At 41.0% G+C, this 18,287-nt stretch overlaps 1 protein-coding gene and 1 long non-coding RNA gene across 12 annotated transcripts; one reads left to right on the forward strand and one right to left on the reverse strand.

Moving 5' to 3' along the window:
* Window positions 1-9,502: 9,502 nt before the first annotated feature.
* LOC145431709 (uncharacterized) lies at window positions 9,503-10,964 on the reverse strand. 5 transcript variants are annotated; one of them, XR_013911978.1, is made up of 4 exons: window positions 10,467-10,964; window positions 10,270-10,358; window positions 10,055-10,157; window positions 9,503-9,795 (listed from the first exon to the last, which is right to left on the reverse strand). It is a non-coding gene; the product is annotated as an uncharacterized LOC145431709 (long non-coding RNA). The 5 variants fall into 5 exon arrangements; XR_013911977.1 differs by having other exon boundaries at window positions 10,055-10,358; XR_013911976.1 differs by having other exon boundaries at window positions 10,270-10,964.
* Window positions 10,965-11,409: 445 nt separating this feature from the next.
* LOC113016021 (uncharacterized) lies at window positions 11,410-17,658 on the forward strand. 7 transcript variants are annotated; one of them, XR_013911982.1, is made up of 11 exons: window positions 11,410-11,460; window positions 12,570-12,595; window positions 13,139-13,171; window positions 13,264-13,353; window positions 13,765-13,836; window positions 13,945-14,033; window positions 14,146-14,248; window positions 14,507-14,609; window positions 14,689-14,929; window positions 16,873-17,066; window positions 17,175-17,658. XR_013911982.1 is itself a non-coding variant. In XM_080307714.1 (11 exons), the coding sequence occupies exons 2-9, from the start codon at window positions 12,589-12,591 to the stop codon at window positions 14,925-14,927; spliced, it is 519 nt and encodes a 172-aa protein (XP_080163840.1). In that variant the 5' UTR covers window positions 11,410-11,460; window positions 12,570-12,588; the 3' UTR covers window positions 14,928-14,929; window positions 16,873-17,066; window positions 17,175-17,658. The 7 variants fall into 7 exon arrangements, 5 of the variants coding, with proteins under 5 accessions (XP_080163840.1, XP_080163841.1, XP_080163839.1 ...); XM_080307714.1 differs by lacking the exons at window positions 13,945-14,033; window positions 14,146-14,248 and adding an exon at window positions 12,905-12,990 and having other exon boundaries at window positions 14,689-14,741; window positions 14,853-14,929; XM_080307713.1 differs by lacking the exons at window positions 11,410-11,460; window positions 13,945-14,033; window positions 14,146-14,248 and adding an exon at window positions 12,905-12,990 and having other exon boundaries at window positions 12,241-12,595; window positions 14,689-14,741; window positions 14,853-14,929.
* Window positions 17,659-18,287: the final 629 nt, after the last annotated feature.

The raw sequence follows: 18,287 nt of genomic DNA on the forward strand, positions 1-18,287 counted from the left end.
CATTCCTACAAAACTGCTCAAAGAAGTCCTGCCATTAATTAATGCTTCGATCTTAAATATGATCAACCTATCTCTAATGATCGGCTATGTACCACAGGCCTTCAAGCTGGCTGTAGTTAAACCTTTACTCAAAAAGCATCTCTAGACCCAGCAGTCTTAGCTAATTATAGGCCAATCTCCAACCTTCCTTTATATCAAACATCCTTGAAAGATAAATGAGGGAGGATTCAAGCGCAGGCAGTCGTGAGGGTGTGAAGGTGTTTTATTGAGCACGAAATAAATATGGACAAACAGCAAACGGAGCACGAACTAAACTAGACTGGAAAACAACTAAACTACAAAGCACAAACCTGAATGAGAACGAGCAGAGGAGAATGACGATGGACATCAGGAGAACACACGGGTGAGACATGGTAGATACACAGACGGACCAGCAACTACAATGACGGAGGACACGACTTAAATACACACAGAGAAACACGGGAATTACACACAGGTGGTGGACACAGCTGGGAATAATCAACAAGACGAGACAGAGGTAAAACTGAACACACTCACATGAGACGCAGACCTTCACAATAAAACATCACACTAAGACGCCGGCTCGACATAAAGAGACAGAAAATGACACATGAAACTAAACCCACATCTTAAACCCAAATAAACAGAAACATGGAACTCCAATAATAAACATCATCATTAACACAACAAGAGAACAAGAAAACAATCCCTGATGCAAACTTAAATCAAAACATAATAAACTCAAAATACTGGGTCCAACGGACCCAGAACCGTGACAAGTAGTTGTCAAACAGCTAACAGATCATCTGCAGAGGCTTATTTGAAGAGTTTCAGTCAGGTTTCAGAGCTCATCACAGCACAGAAACAGCTTTAGTGAAGGTTACAAATGATCTTCTTATGGCCTCTGACAGTGGACTCATCTCTGTGCTTGTCCTGCTAGACCTCAGTGCAGCGTTCGATACTGTCGACCATAATATCCTATTAGAGCGATTAGAACATGCTGTAGGTATTACAGGTACTGCACTGCAGTGGTTTGTATCATATCTATCTAATAGACTCCAGTTTGTGCATTTAAATGGAGAGTCCTCTTCACACACTGAGGTTAATTATGGAGTTCCACAGGGTTCAGTGCTAGGACCAATTCTGTTTACATTATACATGCTTCCCTTAGGCAGCATCATTAGAAGACATAGCATACATTTACACTGCTATGCAGATGACACCCAGCTCTATCTGTCCATGAAGCCAGATAACACACACCAATTAGTTAAACTGCAGGAATGTCTTAAAGACATAAAGACCTGGATGGCCGCTAACTTTCTGCTTCTTAATTCAGATCAAACTGAGGTTATTGTACTCGGCCCTGAAAAGCTTAGAAATATGGTATCTAAGCAGATTCTTACTCTGGATGACATTACCTTGGCCTCCAGTAACACTGTGAGGAACCTTGGAGTCATTTTTGACCAGGACATGTCCTTCAACGCACATATTAAACAAATATGTAAGACTGCTTTCTTCCATTTGTGCAACATCTCTAAAGTTAGAAATATCCTGTCTCAGAGTGATGCTGAAAAACTAGTTCATGCATTTATTACTTCCAGGCTGGACGACTGTAATTCATTATTATCAGGAAGTCCTAAAAACTCCCTGAAAAGCCTTCAGCTGATCCAAAATGCTGCAGCAAGAGTCCTGACAGGGACTAGAAAGAGAGAGCAGATTTCTCCTGTTTTGGCTTCCTGTTAAATCCAGAATTCAAAATCCTGCTCCTCACATACAAGGTCTTAAATAATCAGGCCCCATCTTATCTTAATGACCTTGTAGTACCATATCACCCTATTAGAGCACTCCGCTCTCGCTCTGCAGGCCTACTTGTTGTTCCTAGAGTATTTAAAAGTAGAATGGGAGGCAGAGCCTTCAGTTTTCAGGCCCCTCTTCTGTGGAACCAGCTTCCAGTTTGGATTCAGGAGACAGACACTATCTCTACTTTCAAGATTAGGCTTAAAACTTTCCTTTTTTCTAAAGCATATAGTTAGGGCTGGACCAGGTGACCCTGAATCCTCCCTTAGTTATGCTGCAATAGACATAGGCTGCCGGGGGATTCACATGATGCATTGAGTTTTTCCTTTCTCAGTCACTATGTCTTAATGGACAATCTGATATCCTCGTGTTGGCGTTGTTCCCACATCATCATAATTAATGTTGTTCCAGGGTCCACATTACAAGTAACCAATCACCTTCTTGTGACGTCATACTTTTGCGACTTCGAAAAATACCCGCCTTAAAAAAACAAATGTTCTTCGAGAAACCGCCTTTTGTCCGCCGATCCAGCAATTTCAATTCCTCTCAAGATACTTTTCTTTAATAAACGGTAAGCATAATACATATGTTTTCCTTGAAATGGATAGCTGTTTGTTTGCTAGTGATAGGCTACTTGTGAACCAGTGTTCTCCAGACAGAGAATTGCGTGTCAATGTATTATGATTTATTATGAAAGTACAGGTGAATATAGCTGTCATAACAATGTCAGGCAAAATTGCAGTAGCTTCCCTGATCATTTTACAAACATAAGTCAAGAGAATTTGAACTAAAAGGCCTAACGTAGAATTTGTCCCAGGGACATCGTGTAAATGTTGTCCCTGGGACATCGTGTAAATGTTGTCCCTGGGACATCGTGTAAATGTTGTCCCTGGGACATCGTTTAAATGTCTGGATGATCTAATTGAAACTTTTTTTCAGATTTTTCCACCGCCTGAAATACCAGTTTTTATCTGGCTACAAGAATAGGCGTCTGGATGATCTGATTGAAGTGCTCCTAGGGAAGGCCGACGACTACTTCTCAGTCATAAAAAGCCTGCAAGATGTGGGCCGCATGAAAAACAGGTTTGCTGACACCTTGTCTCAAGTTTCAGACTCTGCTTCAAGACTGATGGAAAGTGGTTGGGCTCTTAAAATTACAGTCAAGAACAGCCATGGAGTTAATGCATATCAAGTCCCATCTGAGTCTAGAGAAGACATGGTGTATGATGTCTGCCCTGTTGAGTCCTACTGCAACTGTACATATGGCTTACGAGGACTTCTTTGCAAGCATCTAGTGTTACTTGCAAAATTAGCAGAGGTTGACAATGACATCTATCCAAACATGGAAACAGACATTTCTACCTTGGCAAGTAGTGGCCACTGGTAGTGGCCACACCAGCTCCACCACCATCATCAAGTTTGCTGACGACACCGTCGTGGTGGGCCTGATCTCTGATAACAACGAGACGGCCTACCTGAAGGAGATTAGGAATCTGGAGAACTGGTGCCAGAGGAACAACCTCCTTCTAAACGTCAGTAAGACAAAGGAGCTGATAGTGGACTTCAGCACTAAGCAGGAGAGGAACTACCAGACCCCCGTCATCAACGAGTGCCCAGTGGAGAGAGTGGACAGCTTCAAATACCTCGGAGTTCACATCACGCAGGACCTGTCATGGTCCTGTCACATCAACACCGTGGTGAAAAAGGCCCGACAGCGTCTCTACCACCTCAGACGCTTGAGAGACTTCCAACTGCCCTCCAAGGTGCTCAGGAACTTTTACTCGTGCACCATAGAGAGCATCCTGACGGGAAACATCTTAACCTGGTTCGGGAACAGCACCATGCAGGACAGACGAGCTCTACAGAGGGTTGTGCGGTCAGCTGAGCGCACCATCCGCTCCGAGCTCCCTGACCTGCACTCAATCTACAGCAGGCGGTGCCGGACCAAGGCCAGGAAGATGGTGAAGGACCTCAGCCATCCCAACAACAGACTGTTCTCTCTGCTGAGGTCAGGAAAGCGATTCCGCTCCCTGAAGACCAACACAGAGAGACTGAGGAGGAGCTTCTTCCCGCAGGCGATACGGTCTCTCAATCACACCACCACACAGTACTGACCCACACATATGGTTCTTACACACACACTGGACTTTCTGGACTTTGGTTTTGCACAACACTGGTCACTATATTCTTCATTTCCGGTTAATACTTGTACAGCTGCTGTTATTGTGTATATATTTATTTATATTTCTTCATACATTCTTATATAGTTCTATATTGTGTATTGTGTATTTTGTTGTACAGTTATTTTATTTTCAACTTTAATTTATATATTTATCTTTATCTTATTCTTCCCAGTTAAATTTACCCTTCATTCTAATTTGTGTTGTACAGTTATTTCATTTTTAACCTTAATTTATATTTTATTCCTTCCTAGTTAAATTTACCCTTTTTAATTTTTCATATTTATTTCCTATCTTATTCATAGCCTTTTCCTTTTTTGTTCTCTTTAGGTCACGAGCAGTTGTCCAAGCATTTCACTACATATCGTACTGTGTATGACTGTGTACGTGACAAATAAAAAATTTGAATTTGAATTTGAAGAATTGCAGTGAAAGAAAGGCATTACTTTGTACACTGTGAGGACTTGAAAGTGATAAAAATGCCAAGTTTGTTTGGAAATCTGTGGTTTTTTGCATCGGCTGAAACACTTCAGTGCACTTGTTGTACGTTCTCTCACTATAACACATGTGCTTGCCTGAAGGTGGCTTGTAGCCATTTTAAACAAATGAAAAACTCTCTGAAAAGTCCTCTATCAACTTTGGATGACACTCCTGTAGTTGAAAGCACAGACAAAAAATGCACAGAAGGTGCAGTTGGAAAACTAAATGCTGTTTTAGACACAGTTAAACAGTGGGCATTCATTCCAGAGGGCATTACTGCAATGATAGATGAACTGCATACAAATGTCTTAAAAACAAAACAAGTAGGCAAAAGTATATGCCAGTACGAAATAAAGACGACAGATAATGCACGCAAAATTAGGCCATTGCATTCTAGCAAGAAACGTTCGGCCAGCATCGACATTCCAACAGTCTGAAAATGAATGTGAACAGTCGATAACCACTGAAAGAGAGACATCCTCTGGAGAAAATGAAAACCTTTTGGAATACAAAACAAAAAAGAGAAGAGTTAAAGCTAAGTATATGCACAAGTAGACTTTTGTGTGACATTTCAAAGGGACTGCATCCATTACTTCTGTTTATTGAAACTAAAGCTGTCTTAACTTTCTGCCAAGGAACAGATGAAAAGAAATTGTTTGCTCTCTCAAGCAGTTGTTATTTATGTGTGTTATTCATTACTTTGGCTTGGTTGCTGTTTTTGATACAAACTCATCTGTGCCCATTGTAATATTTTCATATGTTACTATTTTTATATTGCTATGTATTATAAATAAAGGATTAAATCACAAATCAAATCAAATCACTTTTATTGTCACATCACATGTGCAGGTACATTGGTACAGCACATGTGAGTGAAATTCTTGTGTGCGAGCTTCACAAGCAACAGAGTTGTGCAAAATACAATAATGTAAACAAGCAAAATACAAGAATGGCTACATCTGAAACTAATAAATATATGTACAATATATAATAGTATATGCATTTCTGGATGTGTATACCAAATATTTTTCTACGTGTGTGTGTGTGTGTGTGTGTGTGTGTGTGTGTGTGTGTACACATATTTTACAAATTAAATAGAGTAAACAATAAATAAAATATATAAAAATATACAGAGTGAGACATGTGCAAAACAGTGGCATTACTGTACAGTATGGAGTGCATAATGTTAAAGTTCCAGTAGTGAAGCTGAGGTGTCTATGACGTGTTCTGCAGTCTGATGGCCTGATGGAAGAAGCTGTCTCTCAGTCTGCTGGTTCGGGACCGGATGCTGCAGAACCTCCTTCCTGATGGAAGCAGTCCGAACAGTTTATGGCTGGGGTGACTGGAGTCCTTGATGATCCTCCCCGCTTTCCTCAGGCAGCGCTTCCTGTAGATGTCTTGGAGGGAGGGAAGCTCACCTCCAATTATCCGTTCAGAGCACCGCACTACTCGCTGGAGAGCTTTGCAGTTGTAGGCGGTGCTGTTGCCATACCAGGTGGTGATGCATCCAGTGAGGATGCTCTCAATGGCACAGTGATAGAAGGTCCTGAGGATGCGGGGGCTCATGCCGAATCTTTTCAGTCTCCTGAGAAAGAAGAGGCGCTGCTGCGCCTTCTTCACTGTTTTGTTTGTGTGTACTGACCACGTAAGATCCTCAGCCAGGTGCACGCCAAGGAAACAGAAGCTGCTCACTCTCTCCACAGCAGCGCCGTTGATGGTGATGGGGGTATGTACTTCTCTGCACCTCCGGAAGTCCACTATCAACTCCTTTGTCTTTGCGACGTTGAGGGTGAGATGGTTGTCTTGACACCAGTGGGTCAGGGCGCTGACCTCCTCCCTGTAAGCCCTCTCATCACCGTTGGTGATAAGACCCACCACTGTAGTGTCGTCCGCAAACTTCACAATGATGTTGGAGTTGTTAGTGGCTGTGCAGTCGTAGGTGTAGAGTGAGTACAGGAGAGGGCTCAGTACACACCCCTGTGGAGCACCAGTGTTCAGTGTGATGGGGGATGAGGTGATGCTGCCCAGTCTGACCACCTGGCGTCTGTCAGACAGGAAGCTAAGGATCCAGCTGCAGAGGGAGCTGCTCAGTCCTAGATCCTGCAGTTTCCTGTCCAGCTTTGAGGGAACGATGGTATTGAATGCTGAGCTGTAATCTACAAACAGCATTCTCACATACGTGTCTCTCTTCTCCAGGTGTGACAGGGCAGTGTGTAGTGTCAGGGCTATGGCATCATCAGTGGACCTGTTGTGGCGGTATGCGAACTGTAGAGGGTCCAGTGAGTCGGGTAGTGCAGAGCAGATGAAGTCCCTGACCAGCTTCTCGAAGCATTTGCTTACGATGGGGGTCAGGGCTACAGGTCGCCAGTCGTTCAATGAGAAGATGGTGGAGGATTTGGGTACAGGGACGATGGTGGCCATTTTGAAGCAGGCTGGGACTACAGACAGAGAGAGGGAAAGGTTGAAGATGTGTGTGAACACTCCAGCCAGCTGAGCCGCGCATGACTTGAGGACGCGGCCGGGAATCCCGTCCGGACCAGTAGCTTTGCGTGCGTTCACCTTCCTGAAGCACCTCCGCACATCCTCCTCAGACACAGTGTGCGCACTGACGTCATCCGCGGTGCGCACACTGTCCGGTCTCATGGTGTTCGCTGTGTCGAATCTAGCGTAGAATACGTTTAGATCCTCACACAAATACGGGGAAATGACAAATAATACCAAAAAAGATACAACTTTCATATTGTTTTACTAACTTACTTTGTCATATCAGCACTTGAATGGTCGATGCCTTTACAGACCATGTCTGTTGTGACATCGCAGGCCAATCTTCCGGCAAACCCGAGGGCTAGCTCCCCAGCCTCCTCTTCACTCAGAACACTAAACACTGTTACTTTAGTTTTGGCCTTCTTAGGCCTGTCAAGAATCATTGTGGGCAGTTTGGCTTTGCGGCCCTAAAAAAGAAAAAGTGCAAACACCAAAAGAGCAGAGAGAGACACACACGCACAAACAAAGTTAAATGCTTTTGTTTACATGGTGTAATTGTGTATATGTTGCAGCAAATGCACAACTTCCAGCCACATTGTCACTTCATTGATACGAGTAACCCGGATTTATTTCAGGTGACATCAAAATCACGAAATGTATACCTACCCCAATCAAACCTCTGAAAACATGAACTGACATGTTCTCTGCGTTGATTCTGCGCTTGATCTCGTCTTCTGTTATTGTGTAGGTTTTCTTTTTTGAGCTTGGTACAGATAAGCGACCATGCACTCTGTAAACTGTACTAGTTCCTTCTGAATCAGTTTGAAATTCTGCATCTGCATCGATCCTGTCAACATCAGCAGCAGCAGCATTATCTGTACTCAGACTTGTGCCGTATACTTTCTTTTTCTTTGTCTTCAGTCTGTGTACCTTCATCTCTTTCAGTCTGTGTACCTTCATCTCTTTCAGTCTGTGTGCCTTCATCTCTTTCAGTCTGTGTACCTTCATCTCTTTCAGTCTGTGTACCTTCATCTCTTTCAGTCTGTGTACCTTCATCTCTTTCAGTCTGTGTACCTTCATCTCTTTCAGTCTGTGTGCCTTCATCTCTTTCAGTCTGTGTGCCTTCATCTCTTTCAGTCTGTGTACCTTCATCTCTTTCAGTCTGTGTACCTTCATCTCTTTCAGTCTGTGTACCTTCATCTCTTTCAGTCTGTGTGCCTTCATCTCTTTCAGTCTGTGTACCTTCATCTCTTTCAGTCTGTGTACCTTCATCTCTTTCAGTCTGTGTGCCTTCATCTCTTTCAGTCTGTGTACCTTCATCTCTTTCAGTCTGTGTGCCTTCATCTCTTTCAGTCTGTGTACCTTCATCTCTTTCAGTCTGTGTACCTTCATCTCTTTCAGTCTGTGTGCCTTCATCTCTTTCAGTCTGTGTACCTTCATCTCTTTCAGTCTGTGTACCTTCATCTCTTTCAGTCTGTGTACCTTCATCTCTTTCAGTCTGTGTGCCTTCATCTCTTTCAGTCTGTGTACCTTCATCTCTTTCAGTCTGTGTACCTTCATCTCTTTCAGTCTGTGTACCTTCATCTCTTTCAGTCTGTGTACCTTCATCTCTTTCAGTCTGTGTGCCTTCATCTCTTTCAGTCTGTGTACCTTCATCTCTTTCAGTCTGTGTGCCTTCATCTCTTTCAGTCTGTGTACCTTCATCTCTTTCAGTCTGTGTACCTTCATCTCTTTCAGTCTGTGTACCTTCATCTCTTTCAGTCTGTGTGCCTTCATCTCTTTCAGTCTGTGTACCTTCATCTCTTTCAGTCTGTGTACCTTCATCTCTTTCAGTCTGTGTACCTTCATCTCTTTCAGTCTGTGTACCTTCATCTCTTTCAGTCTGTGTGCCTTCATCTCTTTCAGTCTGTGTGCCTTCATCTCTTTCAGTCTGTGTACCTTCATCTCTTTCAGTCTGTGTGCCTTCATCTCTTTCAGTCTGTGTACCTTCATCTCTGACTGTCAGTCTTCCTATCTCACTGTTACTTGTCGGTTTGCTGCAGATGTTCTCTCCCTTAGGAACTTTTCCTTTGTCATTCGCTGCCTGATGCTTTCCCTGATGACATTCTTCACTGGCTACTTCTATTGCTCCTCCTGTATAGCCACCTACTATGCTGCACAACTCCTTTCCCTCTGCTGTGCTGCACTGTGCTGTTACATAACGAAGAATGATATAAACAGCACTATATCAATTTAATTGTGAAGAGAAATCCCCACAATACGACACAGTTATGTCTAAAATAGTTTTGTGTAAAAACTGGATCTTGAAACGTCCACTTTAATTACACAGTCCGGGTGTGCAAAGGCAAAATTACGAAATTTTTTTCACTTTAAACATTTTTGGACATTGTTTAGTTATATTGTGACTTACTCTCACAGAAGATACAGATGCCACAAACAGACTTTGAACAACATGTGCTTGTATGCACCACATTTCTGGCACTGCACCTGTGAATTAAAAAAAAGAAAAAAAAGAAGAAGAAATAAACAAACAAAAAACAAATGAACAAAGTCCATTAAATAAACAATCTATATGGCTAAGGACATGTCATAGTGTACCCGGTCTTTGGCTGCAATCACACACCAGCACTGACTGCACTTCCTAGTTCGATCTGCAAAATATAATTTGTTTAAGTACAAGTTACATTTTCCAATGTTAGAGAAAAAGAAGGCGGCTAATTTTATCTTTACCTATTGAGGAAAATAAGTAGTGGCAAAGTCGGGACCTGAGCTTTGTGATTTCAGTGTTGTACTCCTCCACTTGTGTTTTACCCTCAATGAGAGATTGGGCAAACTAATAATTGATGAAGAAGAAAAAAAAAAAAGAACAAAAAGAATTAGATTAACAAAGAAATGTTTGTTTGTTTTTAACCCCCCCCCCCCCCCCGAGAAAAAAAAAAAAAACAGAGCAACCAAAGCAAAGCATTACTGCTGAAATGGTTCAATCTACAAAAAAAATTGAGATTTTACCATCCTGCCTCTAAGGCTTTAAAAACTGAATAGGCAAAAATGTAAACATTACTTATATAGGTTAAAGCTATAGTTTTCAGTACCATTATGACATGCACTCCACATGAGTTCCCATCCTGTTGATGTGGGTGGCTCACATGTGACAAGGTCCACTCTCCAGTGCAGCCTCTTGCTGAAGCAAATGAGCTGAGAGATCGCAGTTATTACAAATAAAAAGCATATAGAGAAATCAATAACCACGTTCGGTAATGATTTCAATTAAATTAAATATGTTATGTTAAATATGTTAATTAATTACCTCCAGTTTTTCAACACCGCACTTTTTCTGACCTCCGACTCGCCAAATGAATTCATATAGACTATGGTCCTCTAGGGTATGTCACAAAACTGTTTTGTAAAAAGATGGATATGGTAGGCTTGGGCCTTGAGCTTTCCTAATGAGGGACACTGAAAAGTATCATGCACTAGAGAGAGTGCAAAATCTGTGCAACTTACAAACAAGGTCCAGTGGCTGCCGTTTTCCAGACAGGCTCCAATCAATTTCTCATACATCTGAAAGATGTTTTTCTGGAAATAAAAAGAATGTGACAAGTATGTTTTTCTGTCAAGAATGACACTGCAAAACTGCAAAAGCTTGTCAGGTGAGACTTGTAATTAATTCTGCAGATACACAAACATATAGAAAGTGTCATTTTTGGTTTACATTAATTAATTTCTATAGTGTGTACAAAACAAATCAAGACCACAGACTCAACACGCACCACTCAATTTTTGGTGTTCTTTATCAGTTGGCCAAGACAGAAATGTTTTAATCTGTGTGCATTGCTTTTGAACAAGTCTTTACACAGAAAAGGTTTCAGAAAGGTGTTTTTCAGGTTCTTCTGACAAGGCTTCAATTTTGGAAAATGCTGTTTGTTTATAGTGGCAACTTATAAACCCTTTGTGATAAGAACATAGTTACCACAGTCCAAGTCATACCTTCAAAAAGTATGCACTTTGTTACACGATGTCCCAGGAACGACATTTACACGATGTCCCAGGAACGACATTTACGCAATGTCCCAGGAACGACATTTACACGATGTCCCAGGGACGACATTTACGCGATGTCCCAGGAACGACATTTACGCGATGTCCCAGGAACGACATTTACACGATGGCCCAGGAACGACATTTACACGATGTCCCAGGGACGACATTTACGCGATGTCCCAGGAACGACATTTACGCGATGTCCCAGGAACGACATTTACGCAATGTCCCAGGAACGACATTTACACGATGTCCCAGGAACGACATTTACGCGATGTCCCAGGAACGACATTTACACGATGTCCCAGGGACGACATTTACGCGATGTCCCAGGAACGACATTTACGCGATGTCCCAGGAACGACATTTACGCGATGGAACGGGACGATCTGATTTCCTCGTGTCAGCCTGTCCGCCGAATTTGAAGTCAATTTAGGATACTTTCCTTTAATAAACGGTAAGCATTATACATATGTTCCTCACTTGGCTTGCTGTTTGTTTGCTAGCGATAGGCTACTTGACGACAGCATTAGCTAACCAGTGTTCTCTAGACCAGCGTTCCCCAACTTTTTTGGTGTTTCGTGGCCCGGGGGTTGGGTCAGGCAAAATTGCAGTAGCTTCCCTGATCATTTTACAAACATAAGTGAAGAGAATCTGGACTAAAAGGCCTAGACTTATGGTTGTGTGCTGAATCTATGAATCAAACTATCACCTGGAAACATAATTAACTGGTCCATAGCTGTGAAACTGGACATGAGTTCTTGATTCTATGGAGATTAACAGTAATCCAGAAATTTACAAATTTGTCCTGGTACATCGCGTAAATGTTGTCCCAGGGACATCATGTAGAATTTGCCCTGGGACATCGTGTAGATGTTGTCCCTGGGACATCGTGTAAATGTTGTCCCTGGGACATCGTGTAAATGTTGTCCCTGGGACATCATGTAGAATTTGCCCTGGGACATCGTGTAGATGTTGTCCCTGGGACATCGTGTAAATGTTGTCCCTGGGACATCGTGTAAATGTTGTCCCTGGGACATCGTGTAGATGTTGTCCCTGGGACATCGTGTAAATGTTGTCCCTGGGACATTGTGTAGAATTTGCCCTGGGACATCGTGTAGATGTTGTCCCTGGGACATCGTGTAAATGTTGTCCCTGGGACATCATGTAGAATTTGCCCTGGGACATCGTGTAGATGTTGTCCCTGGGACATCGTGTAAATGTTGTCCCTGGGACATCGTGTAAATGTTGTCCCTGGGACATCGTGTAAATGTTGTCCCTGGGACATTGTGTAATTGTTGTCCCTGGGACATCGTGTAAATGTTGTCCCTGGGACATCGTGTAGATGTTGTCCCTGGGACATCGTGTAGATGTTGTCCCTGGGACATCGTGTAAATGTTGTCCCAGGGACATCGTGTAGATGTTGTCCCTGGGACATCGTGTAGATGTTGTCCCTGGGACATCGTGTGATAGCTTGTAAATAATGGAATGAAAATTATTGATTGTTATTAACTTGTGAAAAAGAAGTGTAACAAATCCACATGTTATGTTCTTACACCCTTACAGAAACTGTGACTCCTTCACAATGTCAGGTAAATGTCAACTCATGTTGAATAATCAACCAATCAAGCCTTTTATTATCACATGCAATGTTACACGTACAACTGCAATGAAAATTTCACCCCCTTCTGACCATACATATATTGCTTAAACATCACATTGGGAAGACAGGTCGGAAACAGTTAGGAAGGTCAGAAAACAATTTAATTAATAGATGAGGGGAGAGGAGGAGAAAAAAGAACTACAACCAGACAAAGCTCCTAGAAGACTGAAATGGATGATGGTTGCAGCATGCAAAAAGAAAATGATATCTGTTGACTACAGCATATGCTTTCTCACAGATTACCTTGTGGGAGTAGCTGGACCAAACTCTATTGGTATTTCAAGTTTGAAATCCCTGTTTGACCAGACTAACATTTCAGATGAGGTACCTCTTGACATAAAAATCCTTTTATGTTGTCATAAAACGAATGTTAAATTCTGCTTTAAATACACTTTATTGTACAATTTACTTAATGAATCGTATTCCTTAGTTCTGTTTTTATTTATATGTATTTATTTATTTGTTTTATAAGGTAATAGATGGCCTAATCTATTTGCAGTGTGAGGTATGTTGAAAAGCTTGTTTGATCATAATGACATAGCATGTTTACGTTTTTTGTAATGTATTTGAAAACATGTATTTATGTTATTTTTATAGAATTTCCCTCACATTTATCCAATACCAAGCCAAATCACTGGAAAAATTTTGGATGGGTCCACAAGAGCCCAAAGTGCATACTTTTTGAAGGTATGACTTGGACTGTGGTAACTATGTTCTTATCACAAAGGGTTTATAAGTTGCCACTATAAACAAACAGCATTTTCCAAAATTGAAGCCTTGTCAGAAGAACCTGAAAAACACCTTTCTGAAACCTTTTCTGTGTAAAGACTTGTTCAAAAGCAATGCACACAGATTAAAACATTTCTGTCTTGGCCAACTGATAAAGAACACCAAAAATTGAGTGGTGCGTGTTGAGTCTGTGGTCTTGATTTGTTTTGTACACACTATAGAAATTAATTAATGTAAACCAAAAATGACACTTTCTATATGTTTGTGTATCTGCAGAATTAATTACAAGTCTCACCTGACAAGCTTTTGCAGTTTTGCAGTGTCATTCTTGACAGAAAAACATACTTGTCACATTCTTTTTATTTCCAGAAAAACATCTTTCAGATGTATGAGAAATTGATTGGAGCCTGTCTGGAAAACGGCAGCCACTGGACCTTGTTTGTAAGTTGCACAGATTTTGCACTCTCTCTAGTGCATGATACTTTTCAGTGTCCCTCATTAGGAAAGCTCAAGGCCCAAGCCTACCATATCCATCTTTTTACAAAACAGTTTTGTGACATACCCTAGAGGACCATAGTCTATATGAATTCATTTGGCGAGTCGGAGGTCAGAAAAAGTGCGGTGTTGAAAAACTGGAGGTAATTAATTAACATATTTAACATAACATATTTAATTTAATTGAAATCATTACCGAACGTGGTTATTGATTTCTCTATATGCTTTTTATTTGTAATAACTGCGATCTCTCAGCTCATTTGCTTCAGCAAGAGGCTGCACTGGAGAGTGGACCTTGTCACATGTGAGCCACCCACATCAACAGGATGGGAACTCATGTGGAGTGCATGTCATAATGGTACTGAAAACTATAGCTTTAACCTATATAAGTAATGTTTACATTTTTGCCTATTCAGTTTTTAAAGCCTTAGAGGCAGGATGGTAAAATCTCAATTTTTTTTGTAGATTGAACCATTTCAGCAGTAATGCTTTGCTTTGGTTGCTCTGTTTTTTTTTTTTTTTTCCTCGGGGGGGGGGGGTAAAAACAAACAAACGTTTCTTTGTTAATCTAATTCTTTTTGTTCTTTTTTTTTTTTTCTTCTTCATCAATTATTAGTTTGCCCAATCTCTCATTGACGGTAAAACACAAGTGGAGGAGTACAACACTGAAATCACAAAGCTCAGGTCCCGACTTTGCCACTACTTATTTTCCTCAATAGGTAAAGATAAAATTAGCCGCCTTCTTTTTCTCTAACATTGGAAAATGTAACTTGTACTTAAACAAATTATATTTTGCAGATCGAACTAGGAAGTGCAGTCAGTGCTGGTGTGTGATTGCAGCCAAAGACCGGGTACACTATGACATGTCCTTAGCCATATAGATTGTTTATTTAATGGACTTTGTTCATTTGTTTTTTGTTTGTTTATTTCTTCTTCTTTTTTTTCTTTTTTTTAATTCACAGGTGCAGTGCCAGAAATGTGGTGCATACAAGCACATGTTGTTCAAAGTCTGTTTGTGGCATCTGTATCTTCTGTGAGAGTAAGTCACAATATAACTAAACAATGTCCAAAAATGTTTAAAGTGAAAAAAATTTCGTAATTTTGCCTTTGCACACCCGGACTGTGTAATTAAAGTGGACGTTTCAAGATCCAGTTTTTACACAAAACTATTTTAGACATAACTGTGTCGTATTGTGGGGATTTCTCTTCACAATTAAATTGATATAGTGCTGTTTATATCATTCTTCGTTATGTAACAGCACAGTGCAGCACAGCAGAGGGAAAGGAGTTGTGCAGCATAGTAGGTGGCTATACAGGAGGAGCAATAGAAGTAGCCAGTGAAGAATGTCATCAGGGAAAGCATCAGGCAGCGAATGACAAAGGAAAAGTTCCTAAGGGAGAGAACATCTGCAGCAAACCGACAAGTAACAGTGAGATAGGAAGACTGACAGTCAGAGATGAAGGTACACAGACTGAAAGAGATGAAGGTACACAGACTGAAAGAGATGAAGGCACACAGACTGAAAGAGATGAAGGTACACAGACTGAAAGAGATGAAGGCACACAGACTGAAAGAGATGAAGGTACACAGACTGAAAGAGATGAAGGTACACAGACTGAAAGAGATGAAGGCACACAGACTGAAAGAGATGAAGGTACACAGACTGAAAGAGATGAAGGCACACAGACTGAAAGAGATGAAGGTACACAGACTGAAAGAGATGAAGGCACACAGACTGAAAGAGATGAAGGTACACAGACTGAAAGAGATGAAGGTACACAGACTGAAAGAGATGAAGGTACACAGACTGAAAGAGATGAAGGCACACAGACTGAAAGAGATGAAGGCACACAGACTGAAAGAGATGAAGGTACACAGACTGAAAGAGATGAAGGTACACAGACTGAAAGAGATGAAGGCACACAGACTGAAAGAGATGAAGGTACACAGACTGAAAGAGATGAAGGCACACAGACTGAAAGAGATGAAGGTACACAGACTGAAAGAGATGAAGGTACACAGACTGAAAGAGATGAAGGCACACAGACTGAAAGAGATGAAGGTACACAGACTGAAAGAGATGAAGGTACACAGACTGAAAGAGATGAAGGTACACAGACTGAAAGAGATGAAGGTACACAGACTGAAAGAGATGAAGGCACACAGACTGAAAGAGATGAAGGTACACAGACTGAAAGAGATGAAGGCACACAGACTGAAAGAGATGAAGGTACACAGACTGAAAGAGATGAAGGTACACAGACTGAAAGAGATGAAGGTACACAGACTGAAAGAGATGAAGGCACACAGACTGAAAGAGATGAAGGTACACAGACTGAAAGAGATGAAGGCACACAGACTGAAAGAGATGAAGGTACACAGACTGAAAGAGATGAAGGTACACAGACTGAAAGAGATGAAGGTACACAGACGGAAAGAGATGAAGGTACACAGACTGAAAGAGATGAAGGTACACAGACTGAAAGAGATGAAGGTACACAGACGGAAAGAGATGAAGGTACACAGACTGAAGACAAAGAAAAAGAAAGTATACGGCACAAGTCTGAGTACAGATAATGCTGCTGCTGATGATGTTGACAGGATCGATGCAGATGCAGAATTCCAAACTGATTCAGAAGGAACTAGTACAGTTTACAGAGTGCATGGTCGCTTATCTGTACCAAGCTCAAAAAAGAAAACCTACACAATAACAGAAGACGAGATCAAGCGCAGAATCAACGCAGAGAACATGTCAGTTCATGTTTTCAGAGGTTTGATTGGGGTAGGTATACATTTCGTGATTTTGATGTCACCTGAAATAAATCCGGGTTACTCGTATCAATGAAGTGACAATGTGGCTGGAAATTGTGCATTTGCTGCAACATATACACAATTACACCATGGAAACAAAAGCATTTAACTTTGTGCGCGTGTGTGTGTCTCTCTCTGCTCTTTTGGTGTTTGCACTTTTTCTTTTTTAGGGCCGTAAAGCCAAACTGCCCACAATGATTCTTGACAGGCCTAAGAAGGCCAAAACTAAAGTAACAGTGTTTAGTGTTCTGAGTGAAGAGGAGGCTGGGGAGCTAGCCCTCGGGTTTGCCGGAAGATTGGCCTGCGATGTCACAACAGACATGGTCTGTAAAGGCATCGACCATTCAAGTGCTGATATGACAAAGTAAGTTAGTAAAACAATATGAAAGTTGTATCTTTTTTGGTATTATTTGTCATTTCCCCGTATTTGGGTTATTGGTGTAACATTGTTAATCTTACTTTCTAATAACAGACAGACTCTTCTCAAAATCCAACACAACCTTAAACATGAGCTGACTGATTCCTCAACCTTCAGTTTGCTGGCACACACCTTTGGCCCCGCTGCACTGGATTCTGTCATTTCATTCCTGTGTGAAAAACTTGATCTTGTTTCTTAAATAATGAAACCTTTTGTGACTTTTGTTTGTTCTGTAAATCAGAATCTTGAAAATTGTTCATTGTTGTTCTAAGTTTGTGTTAACTATTTGGCAAAAATGATTGGTTCCTAATCCAAACAGCATAATGACTGTTCTAACACATATCTTAAAAATGCTACAAAGAAAGAAAATTATCACATATGTTTCAATATGAATGTAATTGTGTCACACTCGGTTTGTAGTAGCTTTCCTGTTTTATTTTGAGTTTTGGTATGTTTACACTGTTATTTTTATTTCCCGTGTGTTCGTCTTCCCTTATTAGTTTTACTGTATTTAATTAGTCTGATTTAATAACTTATAATTATTGGAGAGAGAGACAGAGGAGCAGCTGTACAAAAAGCATAAAAGAAAGCTGACGTCCAAAAATAACTTTGTCACTCACTGGACAAGAGGACCTGTGCATTACAGAAATCAACCAGGCAAACATATTTTTAAATGTCAAAAAGAGCTTTGGGAAGCAGCCACCAGAAGATGAGTGCACTGTGGTCTTAAATGGATGGACATAGTCACTCAACATTTTATCCCTTTATATTCATTAACCTGAGTAGGTGAATATCACAATGAGGCAAATCATAACAACAGGACCCTGTTGTAAAAATGTGTTTCAGGTGCATCTTAGACAACGTGAAAAGAAAACAATGTGGTTTACCTGCAAGACATGGTACCAGCATAGAAGGATAGCTGACTCTGGAAAAACCTTCTGCAAAGCATTTATTTCCGCAAAGTCTTTGTCAACCATAAATGCTCTACAGAAAAAAAGAAAACACTAAATGAGATTAAACAGTATGAAAATGTTTTTGCTATCTCAAAGCACCACTTCAATGCCAAATTAAACATTTCAACTCACAAGTAGATATATCTTTTATTGCTCAATGTTCCATTTGCCAGAACTGAACTGGGAAAGAGGGCTTTTACTTATGCTGCCCCTT

This window comes from Astatotilapia calliptera, chromosome 11 (genome assembly GCF_964374335.1).
Source record: "Astatotilapia calliptera chromosome 11, fAstCal68.1, whole genome shotgun sequence".
NCBI classification, from domain to species: Eukaryota; Metazoa; Chordata; class Actinopteri; order Cichliformes; family Cichlidae; genus Astatotilapia; species Astatotilapia calliptera.

What these genes read in the sequence shown, in the direction of transcription:
- LOC113016021 (XM_080307711.1), top strand. Translation starts at nt 12,778, where the DNA reads ATGAGGGGAGAGGAGGAGAAAAAAGAACTACAACCAGACAAAGCTCCT. An exon ending in TAATCTATTTGCAGTGTGAG is followed by an intron (nt 13,172 to 13,263) that starts GTATGTTGAAAA and finishes TTATTTTTATAG; the next exon opens with AATTTCCCTCACATTTATCC. An exon ending in TGATTGCAGCCAAAGACCGG is followed by an intron (nt 14,742 to 14,852) that starts GTACACTATGAC and finishes TTTAATTCACAG; the next exon opens with GTGCAGTGCCAGAAATGTGG.